Source organism: Pseudorca crassidens, chromosome 4 (genome assembly GCF_039906515.1).
Source record: "Pseudorca crassidens isolate mPseCra1 chromosome 4, mPseCra1.hap1, whole genome shotgun sequence".
NCBI lineage: Eukaryota > Metazoa > Chordata > Mammalia > Artiodactyla > Delphinidae > Pseudorca > Pseudorca crassidens.
Genome location: NC_090299.1, coordinates 128027133 through 128046063, shown reverse-complemented (window position 1 = coordinate 128046063; position 18931 = coordinate 128027133). Strand labels below are relative to the sequence as shown.

General features: G+C 39.6%; 1 protein-coding gene across 5 annotated transcripts in view; it reads left to right on the top strand.

Moving 5' to 3' along the window:
- ARHGAP10 (Rho GTPase activating protein 10) overlaps positions 1–18931 on the top strand; it is a 325386-nt gene that overhangs the window by 109992 nt on the left and 196463 nt on the right. For all 5 annotated transcript variants that reach the window (XR_010943139.1, XM_067736723.1, XM_067736722.1 and 2 more), the window contains 3 exons: positions 5906–6007; positions 12878–12988; positions 15062–15166. Coding sequence is in view for 4 of the 5 variants with exons in the window: in XM_067736723.1 (XP_067592824.1) it covers positions 5906–6007; positions 12878–12988; positions 15062–15166 (318 nt within the window). In the remaining variant the exon portion in view is untranslated. The remainder of the gene's footprint in view (positions 1–5905; positions 6008–12877; positions 12989–15061; positions 15167–18931) is intronic.

Sequence of the window (18931 nt, the reverse complement as noted above, 5' to 3'; positions counted from 1 at the left end):
GAGCCCCCAGGTCTTCTTTTCTGCTGTTTCACTTCTATTTGGTTATGTTCCCTGTCAGTCACGTCTGTTTGGTTTGGGCTTCAACCTCCGTCCTGTAGGTTCTGCCACATTTTCTCATGTGCCTGCCCGGTTCTTGTCTCTGTTTAAAGAGCCCCATTTCCCACTGCGGGACACAGTCGTTCTGTGCTGTGTCCCATCAGTTCAGAGTTTTCTTCACGGCCTCTCTTAGCTTTACTTTCACGGAAGCTCTTTTCCCTTCCCCAGAAGCTTGTCACTTATTCCTAAGTATCTGCATAACATTTTGTCGATAACCATTGCTCATTAAATGTCAGTTTAGCCACAGGAAACTAATACAGGCACCAGACGACATCGGAGCCAAGTGCATTGTGTACAAACTCCAAGAAATACTAGAACTTGCTAAGAGTTAACAGTGGGAGAATTTAAAATTGCTTTCTCTGAAAGGGGCAGCATGCAAATAATCAAACGGATACAACGAAATGATACTGATAATTTATAGAGCCTATTCAAATGCTGTTTTGCAAAGAGCTGATTACTGTTTTATTCAATAGAGTAAAAGGTTTAACCAGAAGGCTTGAAAAAATGTTTATTTCATAAATTATACCTTAGTAGCTCAGCCATTACCAGACTCTCACTCCGTATTTCCTTTGTATTTCTTTTCAAGACTATGCCTAACGACTAAATGTTTAATAAAAATCAACTTCCTGAGATTCTGTAAATGACTGCACAATGTGGGTTAAAAAGCAAATTTATTTGAATAATTTCTCAAATTATGTTTGATAGAGCAGGAAAAATGTGATTTAATCACATTTCTTTCATTTTTAGCAATAACAACCTTATCAGGCCTATCATATGGCACAGTGCCAGAGGCCTTGGGATATACAACTATGAATTAAAACACTGGTCGGCCTTTAAGAAATTGGCAAGTCTGTGTGGGTGATGTCAAAATAAAAAAAAAGGCAATAAAAATGCACCGTGAAAAGTGCTCTAATACGAGTAAGCATCGGTGCTCTGTAGGTGTCCTATCATCTTGGCTTTGGAGCGCCAGGAAAGTCTTTCAGGAAGACCTGATTCTCCCTCATTTGGAATCCTGCTTCTGCCCCTTAAGTGGCTCTGTGATTTGGGGCAAGTTACTTAAGGCCTCTGAGCCTGTTTCCTGATCTTTAAAACGAGACTTAGGACACCGGTCTCTGAAGGTTTTCACGAGGCTTCCGTGCATTTGCTAACATATTTCTGGGGTCTAGTGCAGGGCCTGGCATATACACAGTTGCAGTTCTTTTAGGATCCCCTTTGTGACATGCTCCATATCAGCTTGCCAGAAAGAACTGTGCAGGTTTTTGTCCACTCTTGGCGTGCCGGGTTCAAGCACTGTGGCTTGTGACCCCCCTGGCCGGATGGTGCTAAGGTGATGGATAGGTGACTCGAGAGCAACGGCACCGGAACCAGCAGGGGCACTTTGTCAGGGTCGGTGTCGCTGCTCTATAGGCTTCTCCCTTCCCATGTCCTCTGACCGATATCTCCTGGGCGCCTACTGGGTGTGCAGGTAGAGGCTGACTTCTCATTGCCGTGGAGAGGCTGAAGGAGCTTAAAGGCAAAAGGGGGTGGGGGGTTGGGTAGGCAAATGAAGTGTCAAGGAGGACTGGTGACATTGGTGCAGGAGTTGAGGGAGGCGGCTGTCCCCCCACTGGAGGAGACAAGGAGTACTTCATGGAAGAGGTGGCATTTCCACCGCCTGGTTTGGGGGTAAAGTCTGAATTTCCAATGCCCTGGGCTGTAGGGTGTTGGTGGACCAGGAGAGCAGAACAGGGATTGCAAAGCTCTGGTTGGCCTGGATATACAGGAAAAAGTGCTCCTGCCGAGTGTGTTGTATGTGCTGTGAATCTTGTTTCTTGTATGTGCAGCATTACTCCCACCTTTTTATTTAAATAAAGAGGGAGAAGGAGTTGGAATCTCTAAGAAAGTATTTAAGCTCCTGTCTAGACTAGTCAGGCCTTATTATTTACTGTTCATAGTTTGAAAATAAGTCTTTTCATTTCCTCATCCTAGAAAATTTGTAAAATACCAAAAATATTTAAAAAAGAAAGTTACCTGGTAACTTAAAAATTTCCCCTTCTTCTAAAACAAAGCAAAAAATTCTAGTACCCTGCAGAAATGTGGACAGTTCACAGGTGTGTTCAAACTTTTGTGAATTCTTTATATGTTCTTTACTCATTTTTCCTTGGAAGTGTAATGTGTGATTTGAGCAAAAACTTGCTCAATAAAGAGTGTTTTATGTGTTAGGAACGTTTACTTCTTTTCTTCCGTATTAATTGTATCTTCTCCCTGCCTGTTGTTTGCCTTTTGCCTTATTTATTGTGTATTTTTGATATCTAGAAGTTCTTATGGCTTCTTCCATTTCTCTTTTGCTCAGAAGTTCCTTCTCTGTTCTGAGATCTGATTGAAAATACTCTTTTTTGGCTTCATTTTTTACTTGTGGCTCTTTCAGTCCATCTGGAATTAATTTTGATTTGAGACATGGTTCTCTTTTTATTTCCAGCTAGTTAACCAGTTATACCCACACCATTGGTTGAGTAATATTTTTTTATCCAGTGATTTGTGATGAAACCTTTATATATATATATATATATATATATATATATGTTTACTTCTAATAGATTCAAAAAACCTGATTATTTATGTTTTGTTTCTTAGGTTTATTAAGGCCCTCTACCATTTACACCATGTACATCTTATTTGACTAGTTATGCTGTTTTAAGTAATAGCTCTTCTTCACTGTTTTTTTTGTTGTTGTTTTTGCATGTGTGATTTTATAACATTACAAGCTGACTTCCCATGAGTCATCTTTAACTTGTAAACATTTTGTTTGGCTTACTCATGTTAAAACTGAAAAAAAATTTTTTTTGTTGCCACCATTTAAAAATCACTGGGTTTTCCAGCTGTTCCAGAAAAATCGGAAGACAAGGTCTGTGTACTGGGCTTATATCTCCACATGGCAGAAATCTGCAGGGGCTCTGTTATGGCTGCCTGCCGCCCTAGAATAGATGTGGGCTACCTGATTTGCCCTTGCCTCCACCTTTCCTTACTGAGTTTTACTTCCCGCTTGACTCAGACTCACTTGAGTAATGCTGTTTCATAAAAAAGCTTTCATTGTATTAATTTGATCCTTGATAGAGCCTTTTGTCTCATATGGCTCAATTTATTATATATATGTGTGTATAGATATATATATATATATATATCTATACACACACATACATATATATGTATCCTACATTGCAGTGTTGAAGAAAAAGGGCTCCATTCTTTATTGAATGCTGCTTGAACACAATTCCTTTTAAAATTCATATTATTTAAGTGCCAAAAGTCATATGAATACAAAGAGACAGAATATTCTATAGTGACCTTGAGAAGAAATGCAAGGAGAAACAATTATCTGAGTCTTAAGATTCAAAAACAAAACACAGTAGCGTTTGTATAATACCATACCAAGTACGAACAATTATATTTCCACTCTAATTGGTGGGCGTGATGTTGTTTCTTGGCTAAATTCTTTCTTCACAGAGCCTTGATAGAACCATTTTCTTTCATTCCCAACCTAACCCACATGCTAATTTACATGCCCCACTATTGCTGCGTGTGCTGGGGTGTTTTGACTGCTGACTTTAGCATCACTGCATCCTTTGTCCCATTCTGTGATTCACATGAAATCAAAGGAGTAAAAATGTTTTCAGTGTTCTCTGGTAAGTACTAATCTGCAGATGGTGAGCACGTTTAACCACGTGATCTCGCTTTACAGCGTACTTGCGGTAAATGCAGCTGTGTCACCTCCATTTCTATCTCATTTAAACCTGAGAAACTGATGCTCAGAGAATGCTGTAACCCTGGGGCAGTGTCACAGAACAATGCGTGGCTGCTAGAACCTGCGTCTCTGACACCTAATCCAGTGTATGCTCTGCAATATGAACTTTTAAAAATAGTGGAGATTTTGAAGTAGTGGCCATATGTTCTTTTTAGCTTATTTTCTGTTAGTCATTAAAATTGTTCAGGAAGTGCGTCATAATGAAAAGCAGAAAAGAGAGTAACCATGTAGTATTAATGCCTTAAGCTTTTAAAAAAATAGTTGTAAATTAGACCTAGGACATAAAGAAAAAATGTGCTTCTGTTTCAACAGAAGTTTGACTATTCTCATACATAGGCGAACTGTAGGGTCACAGAATTTTAGGATTGGGTCTAAGAATGAACTAGTACAAAACCAAATCCCTGATCTTTTCAGTAGGAAAACTAAGGTTCTGTATTGTTAGGTATTCCCCTCCCCCGCCCCAAAAGATGTGCAGCTAGTTGGTAATTAAACTTGGAGTAGAAATGGGAAGAAGTAACAGTTCCGGAGTCTGTCTCGTCCATCAGTGTGGGGATTAATTTAGGGTCTTAAGGTGGGCTGGCAGAGCTCCCTTCCTGGCTTCTCACAATAGTTTGTAGTCCCGCGGAGTGAGAAAATGATAATAAATGTGAAGAAACAGAATTTTTGTGCTTTATTTACTCCTTTTGCTTAATAGGGAAAAGATCATTCCAGAAAAGGCTGGGAGAATCCATTATTTTTGACCTAGAAAACAGAGGTTGGAAAATAGGGAAGGGAATGTTCCTTTTCAGGAAGCCTTGGAGAGTTGGTGAGAGTTTGAAGTTAATGGAAACATTTTGACAGCATGAGGACATCGCGTGTGCTCATTGGTGCTCCGAAATGTTTATGAGAAATCTACTTACCTTTGGCAAGCAGTGTTGGGGAGATACGCTGTCTTCGCTGCTGCCTTAAAAAAATTTGGTTCCTTGTGAAATAGGGAGGGTGGGAGGGAGGCTCAGGAGGGAGGGGATATGGGGATCTGTGTATGCATATGGCTGATTTACTTTGTTGTACAACAGAAACTAACACAGCATTGTGAAGCAATTGTACTCCAATAAAGATGTATTTAAAAAAATAAAAATGCACAGGGAACTCTATTCAGTACTCTATAATGACCTATATGGGAAAAGAATCTAAAAAAAGTGGATATATGTATAACTGATTCACTTTGCTGTACACCTGAAAATAACACAGCATCGCAAATCAAGTATACTCCAATAAAAATTTGAAAAATATATTTAAAAAAATAAAAAAAAGCTACTCTAGCAAAAGGAAAGCAAGTGCTGTTTCCAGGCAGTGCCTGAGAAATGTTTGTAATGTTAACCAGAGGATCTTGGTACAAGTATGTCAGTATTATTTTAGGCCTTGTCGACCTATTGCTAGTATTCTAGACAGTGCTAAAGAAATCATTCCTAAGGTTTGGGTGAGTAGATGACATTCCTGGTCAGAGGATTTTATTGTGATATTCATACTGGACAATTGGGGAAGATCTTTTAAGATATTTCCTACTGCCCCAGTGGTGATGATGATGATTTTTTTTTAATGTAGATCAAAACTTACTCAGTTTTAAGTGAATTCCATTTCTGTGCCAAAATCTGTACTGTAGCAAGTTTACTTTTTTAAACTTTATGTTCTTATTATGTGTTCATCTTAAAAATATATATTTTTTTGAATGGAAGGACAAGTGAATGGCATTAATTCCAAACACTGATACGTATGAAGAGTTGAAAAATAACAGGCTTGGAAAAAAGCCCATTAAAGGAAAAAAAGAAAAAAAATAAGTGACTCTTCAATCCTAACGCTGTCTTGATGAGTAGTAAGCAGTATGGCCTGGGTGCAGATAGAGTTTCCAGATAACTCCTTCACACTTCGTGGTATTTTCTTTTATTTTGGGGTATTTTTCATATTTTGAGTTTCCCAATGGATTAACTATGTGTATGCCTTTTTTTTCCCTTTTGTAATCACAGTTGTCTATGTTTTTCTGATTTGTAGGAAGAGAAAAAGAAGTTTGACAAAGAGACAGAAAAGAACTATAGCCTAATTGATAAACATTTGAATTTATCAGCGAAAAAGAAAGACTCACATTTACAAGAGGTATTGTTTTTATTTTTCTGTTAACTTGTTTCTAAAATTCAGTAATCAGTGCATGTCTTTTTTTAAAAAACTGTGCTTTTCTTTTGAAAACATTTCATCCAGGATTATTAGAGGTGGAAAAAATGACCAGGTATCACCATGAATAAAAGAGCTCTTTTGGAACAAGATGTAAAATATAGACCTCTTAGGGTGATTAATGCAGTGTGGATTCATAGTATTAAAAGTTTTGGTTCTGAGTATATTTTCACAGGAACAGTCATTTTAACCAGCATAACTGAGAACAGATATATGATTTTCAGGAATAGATTCATTAATTGGCTTTCAAGATTTCTTGAAAGTGAATTGAATAAGCTCCTCCCCCATTTGGCTTTTATGTGAAGGCAGCATTAATCTTAACACAGAAGATTCAGGAGTTTTCACCTTCATTGGAAAGAGAGCATCTGTTTTACTTGTGTTAACAGACTCATTTTTTTGTTTTTGGAGGGAGCTGTATGTAAGAAGAAAGGAATTTATATCTTGTCTCTCATTTTCTCTTTCTGTTTCTTAAATCCCCTGCCACCTGTTTTTCCTCACTCGCACACTTGAATGGAAACTCAGTTGTTTACAGTTTGTAACATATGCTTTCCTTAAACATAATGCTGTTTGCAGCTGTAAGGATCTTGACTCATCCCACAAAAGTGTGATTTTTTTTTCTTCCATTTGTTTATTTTTAAACACATAAGGAATCCAGGCATGATATGCCACTATAATATACACTTAGTGAAATATCATCAAAATGACAACATTGTAGAATAAACCTGGGTTATGTTTACATGTCACAGATTTAGTTGCAAACTCTGTGTGTGTGTGTGTGTGTGTGTGTATGTATGTGTGTGTGTGGCGGGGTTATTTTGACATTACCTACACGTCACGTTTTCTTTTGTCTCGCTAGTACTTTTTTTTTTTTTTTCTTTTTTTGCGTACGCGGCCCTCTCACTGTTGTGGCCTCTTCCGTTGCGGAGCACAGGCTCCGGACGTGCAGGCTCAGCGGCCATGGCTCACAGGCCCAGCCACTCCGCAGCATGTGGGATCTTCCTGGACCGGGGCACGAACCCGTGTCCCCTGCATCGGCAGGCGGACTCTCAACCACTGCGCCACCAGGGAAGCCCTCGCTAGTACTTTTGACGGACGTTTAGATGGCATTTGACGTTCTGTAAAAGTGAGAGGCCCTTTTGTACCATTTGATCCTCACTCCAATACTGTGGGTAGGGCTCCATTCTCTCTTCCATATTACGTAGGAAACCATGCACTTGTTATGTGTGCTCCCTCATCTCCTACCCTCTGTCTTTTTTGAAATGACAGCTGTTGCTCTTCGAGGCTCTCTTTATGCTAGCATTTTTCTACCTCTCTTCTCCCCTGATCTCTGTTTTCAGGTATCCTGAAGGGATTTTCATGCGCCGGGTCACTTTCCATCTCCACCTCACTATCTAATGAGGTATCATTAGGCAAAGTCTGTAAAGTCAGTCTTGGCCCTTTCGCTCTCACCCCACATCTAGACCATCAGCCTATGTCTTCTTTAGCTTCAGAATATTCTCGGACTATGGCCAGTTCTCCTGACTCCCCACCCCTGTCACCCGGCATCTCTTGCACAGATTACTGCAAAGGCCACCCTGCTTTCACCAGGGTGTCCCTACAGTTTATTTTCTGTACAACAGCGGAGTGAGCCTTCGTGTTCCTCTTCTCTAAATACTCCTAACAGCTCCCTTTAGAGGCCCTGGGCACATCCCGCCTGCCCTCACACCCACGTGGCTGCCTTGCTCTGGCTTGGTTCCATGCTGAGGGCCTGTGCTTTGTTCATCCTTCTGCCAGATCTGCATGCCTCACTCCTTCAAATAGTCTTCCAAATACTCTCCACTCAGACTTCTCCTTACTGGAGAAGTTTTCCAGCCATCTTATTTAGAGTGTCCCCCTTACTCTCCTTTATTTTTTTTTCATACTCTGACAGCCTTTTCTTTTTTTTTTTTTTTTTGCTGTTCGCGGGCCTCTCACTGTTGTGGCCTCTCCCGTTGTGGAGCGCAGGCTTAGCGGCCATGGCTCACGGGCCCAGCCGCTCCGCGGCATGTGGGATCCTCCCAGACTGGGGCACGAACCCGTGTCCCCTGCTTCGGCAGACAGACTCTCAACCACTGCGCCACCAGGGAAGCCCTCTGACAGCCTTTTGACTCACTACATATTCCGTTGTTACATGGCTTCTTCCCATAGGATGTAAGCTCCTTGCAGGCAACAGCTGTGTTCTGTTCAACACTCTGTCCTCAGTGCCTAGAATGAGACTTGTCAGGGAATAGGCACTTAATAAATATTTACCCAATGAACAAGTGTGAAGGTTGTGAGGTAGGGCTTTGATAGTTTCATCATTCCCAAAGATAATTAAACTCCAGATGGGAAATTTGAAGAGACCCTCAAGGAGAATCATTTTAGTTTCACTTAAATTACATATTCTTGGCTGTCTTGCTCTCTTTGCTCTTTACAGACATAGAGACTCCCACTTGACCTAGCTTTCCATTGCAAGCGTGAAGGCCGTAAGAAGGGGGATGCTCGTTAATGAGGAAAAGGTTAGATCTGGATTTTGGTTACTTTTGGCAGTGGCTAATGCATTGCTCATCTTCAGTAAACTGAGGTGCTCAAGAGATTAATAAAGGTTGCTGAGACTGGTACTGACCAAAGGCATAGAAACTTGCTATCTATTCTTTCCTCTTGTTTCCAATGAAAATAACAGGAGGAAATTATGGCGGACACCAGGCTGGCAATTTTAGTAATTCTATTAGTACCTTTACCTGTAGCTCTGTTTATTGAGCACAATGGCTTCTGCCTCCATCACAACCCGACATTCTAATTAATATTTGCACTAGAACAAGAATTGGATATTCGAGAACATTCCATGACTGCTGATTTTTGAAGTATATTTTTGTTTCCTGATGCCAATTAAAAATTGGCACCTGCCACCTGTCTCTACAAGGATTAAGTCACTAGCCTAGCTCTGAGGAACTAACTGCTCCAGGGCTGTAGTCCTCGTTTTGCCCCAAATCAAACTGAACTCACAGCTCGCACGCTGTACATTTTTTTTAAGTCGGCACTGAGTCGTCACATAATTATGTTTCAGTAAATATGACCAGAGAAATAGATCCTTTGAATATCTTTGTGTGAGTGATCTACTTCTTTTATACATATTAACAGCAAGAATGGTTAGAAATGAGATGATAATCAAATTGAAATTGTATGTTTGTTTTAAAAAAATGACTTTTGCTTGGTGTAATAAAAAGTATAGTTCAAATGTAATGTGTGTTTTCCAACACCACCAAGCAACTGACTCAACTCTGACACTACCTAGAGACAGCATCAGATCCAACAGGTTAAGGGCTCAGTTGGACAAGATTGCCCCACTTCTGACTAGCAGATGCAAACTATTATCTACAGAATGGGTAAACAACAAGGTCCTACTGCATAGCACAAGGAATTATATTCAATATCCTGTAATAAACCATAAAGGAAAAGAATGTGAAAAAGAATGTGTATGTGTGTATAACTGAATCACATTGCTGTACACCAGAAACTAACACCTTGTAAATCAACTGTAATTCAGTTAAAAAAAAAAAAAAAAAAAGACTACCCCACTTCCGACATCAGTCCCAAGCCCTGGACCTGTGCTTCTGACTGGCTACGAAGAAGAGGTTCCTATGACCCCTTCCTTGCTAGAGCGGCTCACAGAACTCAGAAACCTTTAGTTAAGTTTAGCAGTTTATTATAACAGATAATATAGAGGATACGGTTGAACAGCCAGATGAAGAGGTGCACAGGGCAGGGTCTGGAAGGGTCCCAAGTGCAGAAACTTCTGTCCTCATGGAACTGCGGTACGTCACTCTCTAGGCAAGTGGATGTGTTTCCTGTTAACCTGAAATAAATAGTCTGCTAGGTATTTCTCCAGCAAAGATGGGTTTATTCGGGATCAGCAGAGAATTGCAGTTTAGGGTCTGCAACCATGGGGAACCAAGGGCAAGTTTCTGCACGGCAAGGGAAGGAGAACACTTTTGTTGAGAGGGAAAGAGAGTTGAGAGGGCTATAGTAAAGAGTCCCTGGCTTTTCTTGGGCTGGGTCCTAGGCAGGAAAGAAGAGTGGTCTTTCTTCTTGTTGGGCTTTGCGATGGTCTGAAGCCATGTGAGCTCCCCCTTCTGGTGAGTTTTCCGTTTATTAAGTTTTTTACATTACCAACCTGGAAGCTCATGAGCTCTTGTTCAAGAGCTGTTATAGAACTTAATTTATAGTGTTCCCCTCTTCCCAGAAATAGGTGGGTAGAGCCGAAAGTTCTACCCCTCTAATGAGTGCTATCTTGGGCCCCTACCCTAAGTCACCTCATTAGCATAAACTCAAGCGCTCTCAAAAGGGGCTCCTTACAAATGACTAGAGACACTTCTCTCGCTCAGGAAATTCCAAGGGTTTTAGGAGATTTCTGCCAGGAAGTCTGAGACAAAGACCACGTACACTTTTTCTTACATCACATATATAGTGATTGCCTTTTAGACTGAGTCAGGCTAAAGGACGGTGCTGCTAGGTATAATTTGGATGTCTGTGGCATTGTTGTAAATTACGGGTTACCGGCAGTCCCAGGGTTTCTTGTGATTGACCATGCTGCACCTGGCACAGTGGTTCTGAACACCCAGAGCATTAGGAAGCTGTGGACAGAAGCTGACCTGCCATGCCGGGGTAATTGCAGTGGCACAGCCAGGCGAGAGAATCCACTAAAATTAAATTAAAAAACCACCTTGGTAAATCTGACCCTGGTGTCATTTTCTTGAAGGACATTTCCTAGTAACCATAACATGAAAAATCCACCCTTAACCTCCCCTATCTCCATTTTATTAAATACTCAACACACTCACATTGTTTCTCCTGGGAGTTGTGTCTGTTAACTGCTAGTGGCTGAACTCTCCATCTCTGGATCTTAGAGGCATAAAAAAATCATGATTTTTATGAGTGTTAGGTAGAAATTCTCATTTTGGCTTAGTAACAAGCACTCTTATTATAGTTAAACATTACTTTAATTAAAAAAGGATATGATGCCAAAAAAATGATCACCTGTTAGATAAATACTTTTTTCCCCCAAATTAAAAACTGTTTATGGTGGTAAAATATACACAACAAAGCATGATTTTAACCAAGTTCAGGCATGCAGTTCATTCAGTGTCATTAAGTACAGTCACACTGTTGTCAATAACCACCACATTCCAGCTCCAGAGCCCTTTCAACTTGAGATACTGAAACTCTGTGCCCATTAAACACTAACTCCCCAGCCCCCTTGTGCTCCCAGCTCCCCAGCGACCACCATCCTGCTTCCTGTCTCTGTGAATTTCACTGTTCCGGCTACCTTACCTAAGATAAATCATACAGCATCTGTCCTTTTGTGACTGGCTCATTTCACTTAGCATAATGTTCTCAGGGTTCATGCATGTTGTAGCAGTGCCAGAATGTCCTTGCGTTCTGTGGCTGAATAATATTCCATTATCTTTGGAGACCACATTTTGTTTATGCCTTCACCTGTCGGTGGATACTTTGGTTGCTTCTACCCTTTAGCTGTTGTGAATAATGCTACTGTGAATGTGTGTGTGCAAGAATCTCTTCGAGTCCCTGCTTGCAGTTCTTGTGAGTATATACCCAGAAATGGAATTGCAGGATCATATGGACATTCTATTTTTAAGTTTTTTTTTGCTTTTTTTTTTTAGAGAACTGCCATACTGTTTTCCATAGCAGCTGCATCGTTTTACATTACCACCAGCAGTGCACAAAGTTCCAGTTTCTCCACATCTTCACCAATACTTGTTATTTTTCTGTTTTTTTTGTTTGTTTGTTTTTTATTTTGGTGGGGGGAGATAGGGTTTTTTGGATTATTTTCTGATATCTTTTGTTTGTTTTTGGTAAATGTGAGGTGGTACCTTGTGGCTTTGATTTCTGTTTCCCTAATGACAAGTGATGTCCAGCATCTTTCTCTGTGCTTAGATATGGCCTCTTTGGAGAAATGTCCAGATAAATACTTCTGGACCTAAAATTAGCTGAGTTAGGAAATACAAGATGCCTTGTAAGAACAGTTCTGAGGACCAGAGGTTTCACTACTGTTCCTCTGTGGAACCATCCCCTCTCTCAATTCTCTTCTAGTTAGACAAGAGAAGCTGGAACCTTTCTTTGGAATAGTCTCCTGACCATCTGGTGCCTGTTCCCTCCCAGGGGGCAGGACATGGTGAGGACTTAGGAGAGCGACTGCCTGCAGATGGGCTTCCAGCCCAGGCCTCTCTGCAAAAGCCAAGTTCTTGAGATGGTGCCGTCACTTCCTCGCCTGCTGCCCTCACTCCTGAGAGCTGTGGCGACTGGAATTTGCTCAGCCCTCCTTCCCGGGCCACTTCATTCTTAGGCGATTTGTTAATGGAAATAATGTTTATGTAATTTGGGTTCTACATGTGCGGTTCCACCTTGGGTGTCCGTTGTGGTTGGGTAGGTTTTTCATGAAGTGCCTTTTACTGTTTGATCTTCTGTCCTTCGGGGCCAGTCTCGTCACAGAGAGCAGGGGTTTGCAAACGATGTCTGCAGAGAGTCAGTCAGTAAATATTTTAGACTTTTGAAGATTACGAGGTCCCTGTTGCAACCACTCAAGTCAGCTGTTGTACCCGCAAGTCTACATAGAAGATGCATAAAGGAGTAGTCCTGGCGCTGGTCCAGTACAGCTTCGTTTAGAATAACAGGCAGCAGGCTATATTTGGCCCATGGACTGTAGTTTTGCAGACCTCGGGCAAAGAGTTTCACTCCGAACCATCTCTAATTTGACTGGCCTCCATTATTTTAACATAGGCAGATATCCAAGTGGAACAGAACCGGCAACACTTTTACGAACTGTCTCTTGAATATGTGTGTAAGCTTCAGGAAATCCAAGAGAGGAAGAAGTTTGAGTTTGTGGAACCTGTAAGTATAAATAGCAAGTTGCTCTGCTAGTCGAATTTCGTGATATAAGAGGAATGTGTTTCTTTGAAGATCTAATTTATGGTTGCTAGAGGCTGTGGTGCATAAACACGAAGCAAGACATCATAAATTGTACACAGTGCACCCAGAGCCATGAAGTCAAAGAATCACTTCTAAATAGTGGTTCTCGGCCTTGTTTGCACAGCAATGTGTAATGAGTATTATTCCTTTTGCTATATGGTCTCAAGGACTCTGCAATCAGGTACAACTTCTGCCATCCTAGCTGTAACTCCACCCTTAAAAAAAAAAGTCCCCATGAAAGAAATTATATTGGAATGTGAGTGAGCATGGGATATTTATGGGATAATCTTTATTCAAGTTTGTTCTAAAGCAAGTGCATCCATCCAAACCTTGGTACTTTCAGCAATTATTGGTAACCAACTATTTCTAATACAATTCACAATGCTTATGCAACCTAAGTTAAGAACCAGTGTGTGGAACATTTGAAACTATTTTGTAAGTTACTCTGACATTTCTTTTTTTTTTTTTTTTGCGTTACACGGGTCTCTCACTGTTGTGGCCTTTCCTGTTGGGGAGCACAGACTCCGGATGCGCAGGCTCAGTGGCCATGGCTCACGGGCCTAGCCGCTCCGCGGCATATGGGATCTTCCCGGACCGGGGCACGAACCCGTGTCCCCTGCATCGGCAGGCAGACTCTCAACCTCTGTGCCACCAGGGAAGCCCTCTGACATTTCTTTATACTTATTTTAGAAACACATGATTTTTTTTTGTGCTTATATAGATGCACTCTGAGAGCTTCAGTTACTTATATGTTAACATATCTACGAATATATGTATCTTCTGAATCAAAATATAAAGGGTATTTTATACTGTGGGTTTTAGCAAAAAAACCAGAGGTACACTGAGATTCATGATTGTCAAGATTCACTTTAATTTTAACATAGACTATATTGCATGTGATTTTAAAAAACAGCTTTATTGAGATATAATTCACATGCCATACAATTTACCCACTGTGTGTATGATGTTGAGCAACAAACCAAAAAAAACCAAGTAATGATTCATTAAAAATTAGCATTCGTGGAAGCTATGGTCCAGTGGAGTAATTGAATTACCCTAAATTAACCAATTAGAGAAAACCTCCTTAAAGCTTTCTTTTTCTGTGAAATCATAATAATGGCCTACATTTTATATACTGAGCGTTTACAGTGCTCAGTCATTGTTCAGGTGGTTGTTCTAAGTACTTTTCTGTGATCATGCATGTATTCCACACAGTACCCTACTGAGGAGATATTTTAATTATCCCACTTAGCAAATGTAGAAATTGAAGTAGAGAAACTTAAGTAATTTGCCCCAGTTGGGAACTGACCCTTGCTGGCCACTTGACGTCAGAGTCCCAAATTCCTTACCATTATGCGGTGTGACATTATGAAGACAGTGAATCTCAGGATTTCCTTAACCCTCACCTCAAATCACTCTTACTCTAGATTTTCTTACATGTGGGGGAGAAGCAGTGCCCTCTGATCAAGAGGGGCAGGTGGAGAGTTTGTAGGAAACTCAGGGCTTAATTACTGCCCTGACTCTGCCCCTCTCTGCTCCAGTCACTGAGCATCCTTTTCAACAAAACAGAGAGGTTACTCTGCACTGGAAGCCCTTCGAAAGAGCTTTTAGCTCTTTGATCTGTATTTCACTTTCCTTTTAGGTCCTATCGACCTATAGTGATAAGGTTTCAATTACAAATGAATATAGGGATTCTCTTGACTCTAAAGGACAAATGGGTGATGTAGAATTCCATTTCTCCTATACAGCATACTGTAAAAGCTGTCTAATGGCTCTGATAGTTAAGGAAAAAAATCACAAATCCTTTTATTTTTTTTATAGGGACAAATTAATGAATAATATGCAGTTAGATTTAGTTGAATTCTAGTGACTTCCTTTTAATTATTGTACTTCAATAGAATCATAATGAGATGAGGCAAAATACGTGGCTTTTTAATTTATTTTTTTCACTGAGATTTTTTGGGTGCTAATGTCGCCTTTTCTCCTTTGTTTCAGATGCTGTCATTTTTTCAGGGAATGTTTACTTTCTATCATCAAGGCCATGAACTTGCCAAAGACTTCAATCACTACAAAATGGAACTACAGATCAACATTCAGAATGTAAGAAAACGGAAGCTTTCTCCTAAAAAAGATGTTTGAGAGGTGTAGTTTTGATTTCTTTGGTGTATGAAAAGCCTTAAACCAAGACCAAGCTGATCTGTTGGTACCGAGAAACTGAGGCTACGTTGCCACCTTCTGGTCAGTTCTTGGTGTAACAAACTGTTTTCCAGGAAGGGAGGCTCCGAATTCTGCTGCAGGCGGCTCTGTTTTGTTTTGTTTTGTTTTTCAATAATTCATTTCCTATAATTTATTTTTCTTCCCTTATTTTCAGAAAAGTCATGAAGTATGTTTTTACAATCAAAATTTCACATAATTTGCCTTATTTTTCCAGTTTTATTGAGATATAATTGACACACAACACTGTGTAAGTTTAAGGGTTACAGCTTAATGACTTCACTTATTATATTGCAAGATGATTTCCGCATAAGTTTAGTTAATATCTGTCACTTCGTGTAGTTAAAAAATTTTTTTTCCTTGTTATGATAACTTTGACTATCTACTCTCTTAGCAGCTTTGAAACAAGTCATGTGGCAGTGTGACATAGTTATTCTGCACTTTGTGAGGCAGTTCTAAGGATAACCTCTGTTGTGTAAGTCTAAGTCTGCTCTGTATGAAACAGACAAAACAGTCCTCCACTTTAAATTTAAGGCATTTCAATTCTAATTTAACTTTCTTCTGTTACTTGTATGTCTTATTTGATATTTATTCCCAGATAGGCTAACAGTTCCAGTGGAATTTCTTTCCTGTGTTTTGTGCCTCCCTATTCACTAATGTATTGGTGTTCACAGTTGCTGTTGGCCCTTTATTGTTTTCCAAGGAAATGTATGGTTTCTGTTAGGTCTTGGATAAAGAGTTTTTTTGAGAACTGTTAAACAGTATAATGTATGTGATTTTGATCAGAAGGTGGTAGATGTTTTTCCTTTCAACGCTTTTGTTGATTTTGGAAGTGTCCTCATTGAAAAGCTATTCAAGTTATGTTTAATGTAATTTCAAACCTTGTTAAAAACACAGTGAGTGAGTTTTGGGACAGACTCTCAACCCATCCTGAAAGACATACAAGGAGAAGGATGGGGATCTCTGTGCTGTTTGCTACCTGACCTTCAACCTCTTGTAATCTTAGAAATTGAGGACTAATGGTTTTTGTGTAGATTTTGTTTCTAAGTTATTTTGGTATAGTTGTTCCCTACATTTGGGAATGTAGGTAACGAAATCTCTTGTGTTTTGTAATTTATGCGTCAATTTGTATTTGAAGATTCTACATTCTGTTCAGTTAAATGACTAAAAGAGTACATTCCTCCCTACACCCTCCAAGATCAGTGATATAAGGTAACATAATTTAAAAATATGTCAAAGTGTATATGTGTAGATTAGTCCTAACTTCAAAAGTGTCTCTGTAGGTAGTAGAACATTTAGTCTAATGAAACTGTGATGTATCAGAATACTTCTGTAGACAGCAGAACACAGCGTTTGTAAAAAGAACATTACATAGTTTAGAAGATTAGGTTATAATCCTGATTTTTTCTTTTTTTCCCCCTCCACTAACTGTATAACTTGTGTCTGTACCTCATCTGTCAAGGGCAGGGCTGGCCTGGATGAGAACCTTCAGGCATAACTGATTCATAATTTGTGTAAAATGAGGAGACAGGGTCCCTTATTCAAAAATGAAGAATTTCAAGACAGCGATGGCAGAGCATTAGATCAAGTGCGCGACCTTCTGAGCGCAGGGCTGTGGGTGACGGCACGGGCTACCTGCCCGTGAAGCCAGCCGGGCCTCAGGGTCTGGGGACACATCAGCGTCTCCTGGGGGCTCCAGAGAAACTGTCCATGCACAACTTGCTTATGTGGAAGTTCATTTATCACACCCACCCTGGGGTCAGGGGCCTATAGTTACCTTAAATACACCAAAATAATTTCAGCGAGATTCAAGATTTAAATGGGAGTGAGCAATACTCAGGCATGAACTACTGTAAGCAACACTTGAAGACAGCCTATCATTTGAAATGGGTCAGCTGGTCAATGGAATCTAACTTAGTCTATTAAGAACCTAACACACATACTTGGTAACTTTCATTTCCCATAAAGAACTGGGCGAAGAACAAGCTACTGGAAAAAATCTTTTCCTGTGTCCTCTGGAACTTCAGGATTGTCATCAGGAAGTTGCCTGGGGTCCTCCACCTCTCTGCCTTTTGTTCTGGCTCTTTCTGAGGCTGCTCGTGCAGCTCTGCAAGTAGAGGCTCTGCCTTCCGCCTCACCTTCAGTGTTGAGGACACCTGATCCGGAAGTCGCCTGTGCTCTTTACTTTTGCTTCTAGCTCATTCTTTGCCCTTCAGAAATACCAGAACCTTTGAAACGCATGCCACTCATTCTACCTCACCTGCTATATCTCAGTATTGCTGTAATTTACTACTTTCTTGGCCATTTCTCTCATTCCCTGAGGATGTCAGCTTTTAGCATATCGAAGGGGAAGTGTTGGCTGCATAAAACTACGTATTACAAAAATCCCGGCTGTGTGTTACTTTTTTTTTTAATTGCAGTATAGTTGATTTACTGTGTTGCTAGTTTCAAGTGTACAGCAAAGGGATTCAGTTATACATACATATGTATATATCTATTCTTTTTCAGATTCTTTTCCATTATAGGTTATTATTTTGAGTAGAGTTCCCTGTGCTACACAGTAGGTCCTTGTAGTTTATCTATTTTATATATAGTAGTGTATATATGTTAATCCCAAACTCCTAATTTATCCCTCCCCGCCCCTCTCCCCTTTGGTAACCATAAGTCCATCTTCTACATCTGTAAGTCTATTTCTACTTTGTAAATAAGTTCATTTGTATTATTTTTTTTAGATTCCACATATAAGCAATATCATATGGTATTTGTCTTTCTCTGTTTGACTTCTGTGTGTTACTTTTTATGCTATGTGTATTTATGTATTGAAAGAAATATACCAAAATGTTGAAACCAAATCTTAGAGTGAACTATCTGTGCACTATAATGGTAGAGATAATTTTGGTCAACTTTTAGGTATTTTACTATAGAAAAAATGACAAAAACCATTTTATAATCAGAAAAAAGGTAAAAGTTATTTAAAAGTGAAAATAACCTATTTTCACCCAACTGGTTTCACCTTTTCTGTTGTAAAAATGGTTAGACCTTTTTTTTGAGAGAAATTCAGTCTTTTTCTATTTTCCATAATCTAGAGTAATTAATGGACAGCAAAAAAGAGCAGGTTGGTTTTTAAAAAATAGACTTTGCAGAAGAATGTAAATTACATCAAAATTAAAGGATATTAAAAAAAACTAATTTAAAGTTTTTGTGGTCTCTATCCCCAAAGGAGACTAGAGTAGAGTTCTTCGCAGGAAGAAGTAGAATCCTAAGAAATTTTAGGGATTCCGAAGGAGTACCCAGAAGATACTAAGAATGGTGAAGAATAATTTAAGGATATGCACAGATATTTTTGTTACAGTTTTGTGAGCAAAGTAGAACACTAAAGTGATAAACTATGTTACCAGAAAAAAAAAAAAAAGATTGGAAGTGACTGTGTAAAAATATGAACATGATTGTTTCTGAGAGGTGAGTTTCTGGTCACTTTTTAATCTTGTTTATACCACCTCTTTTTGCCTCCCAGGCAGGGCTGTTTGTGCTGTCCCCTCTCTCTGTTTTATAATGTTGTGAATTAGCTTTTATAACCCCCCCCAAAATTTTTTTTTAAATGTACTTTCTCTTTCATTCAGATAAAATTTTAGTTTGATATTGAAGATTCTC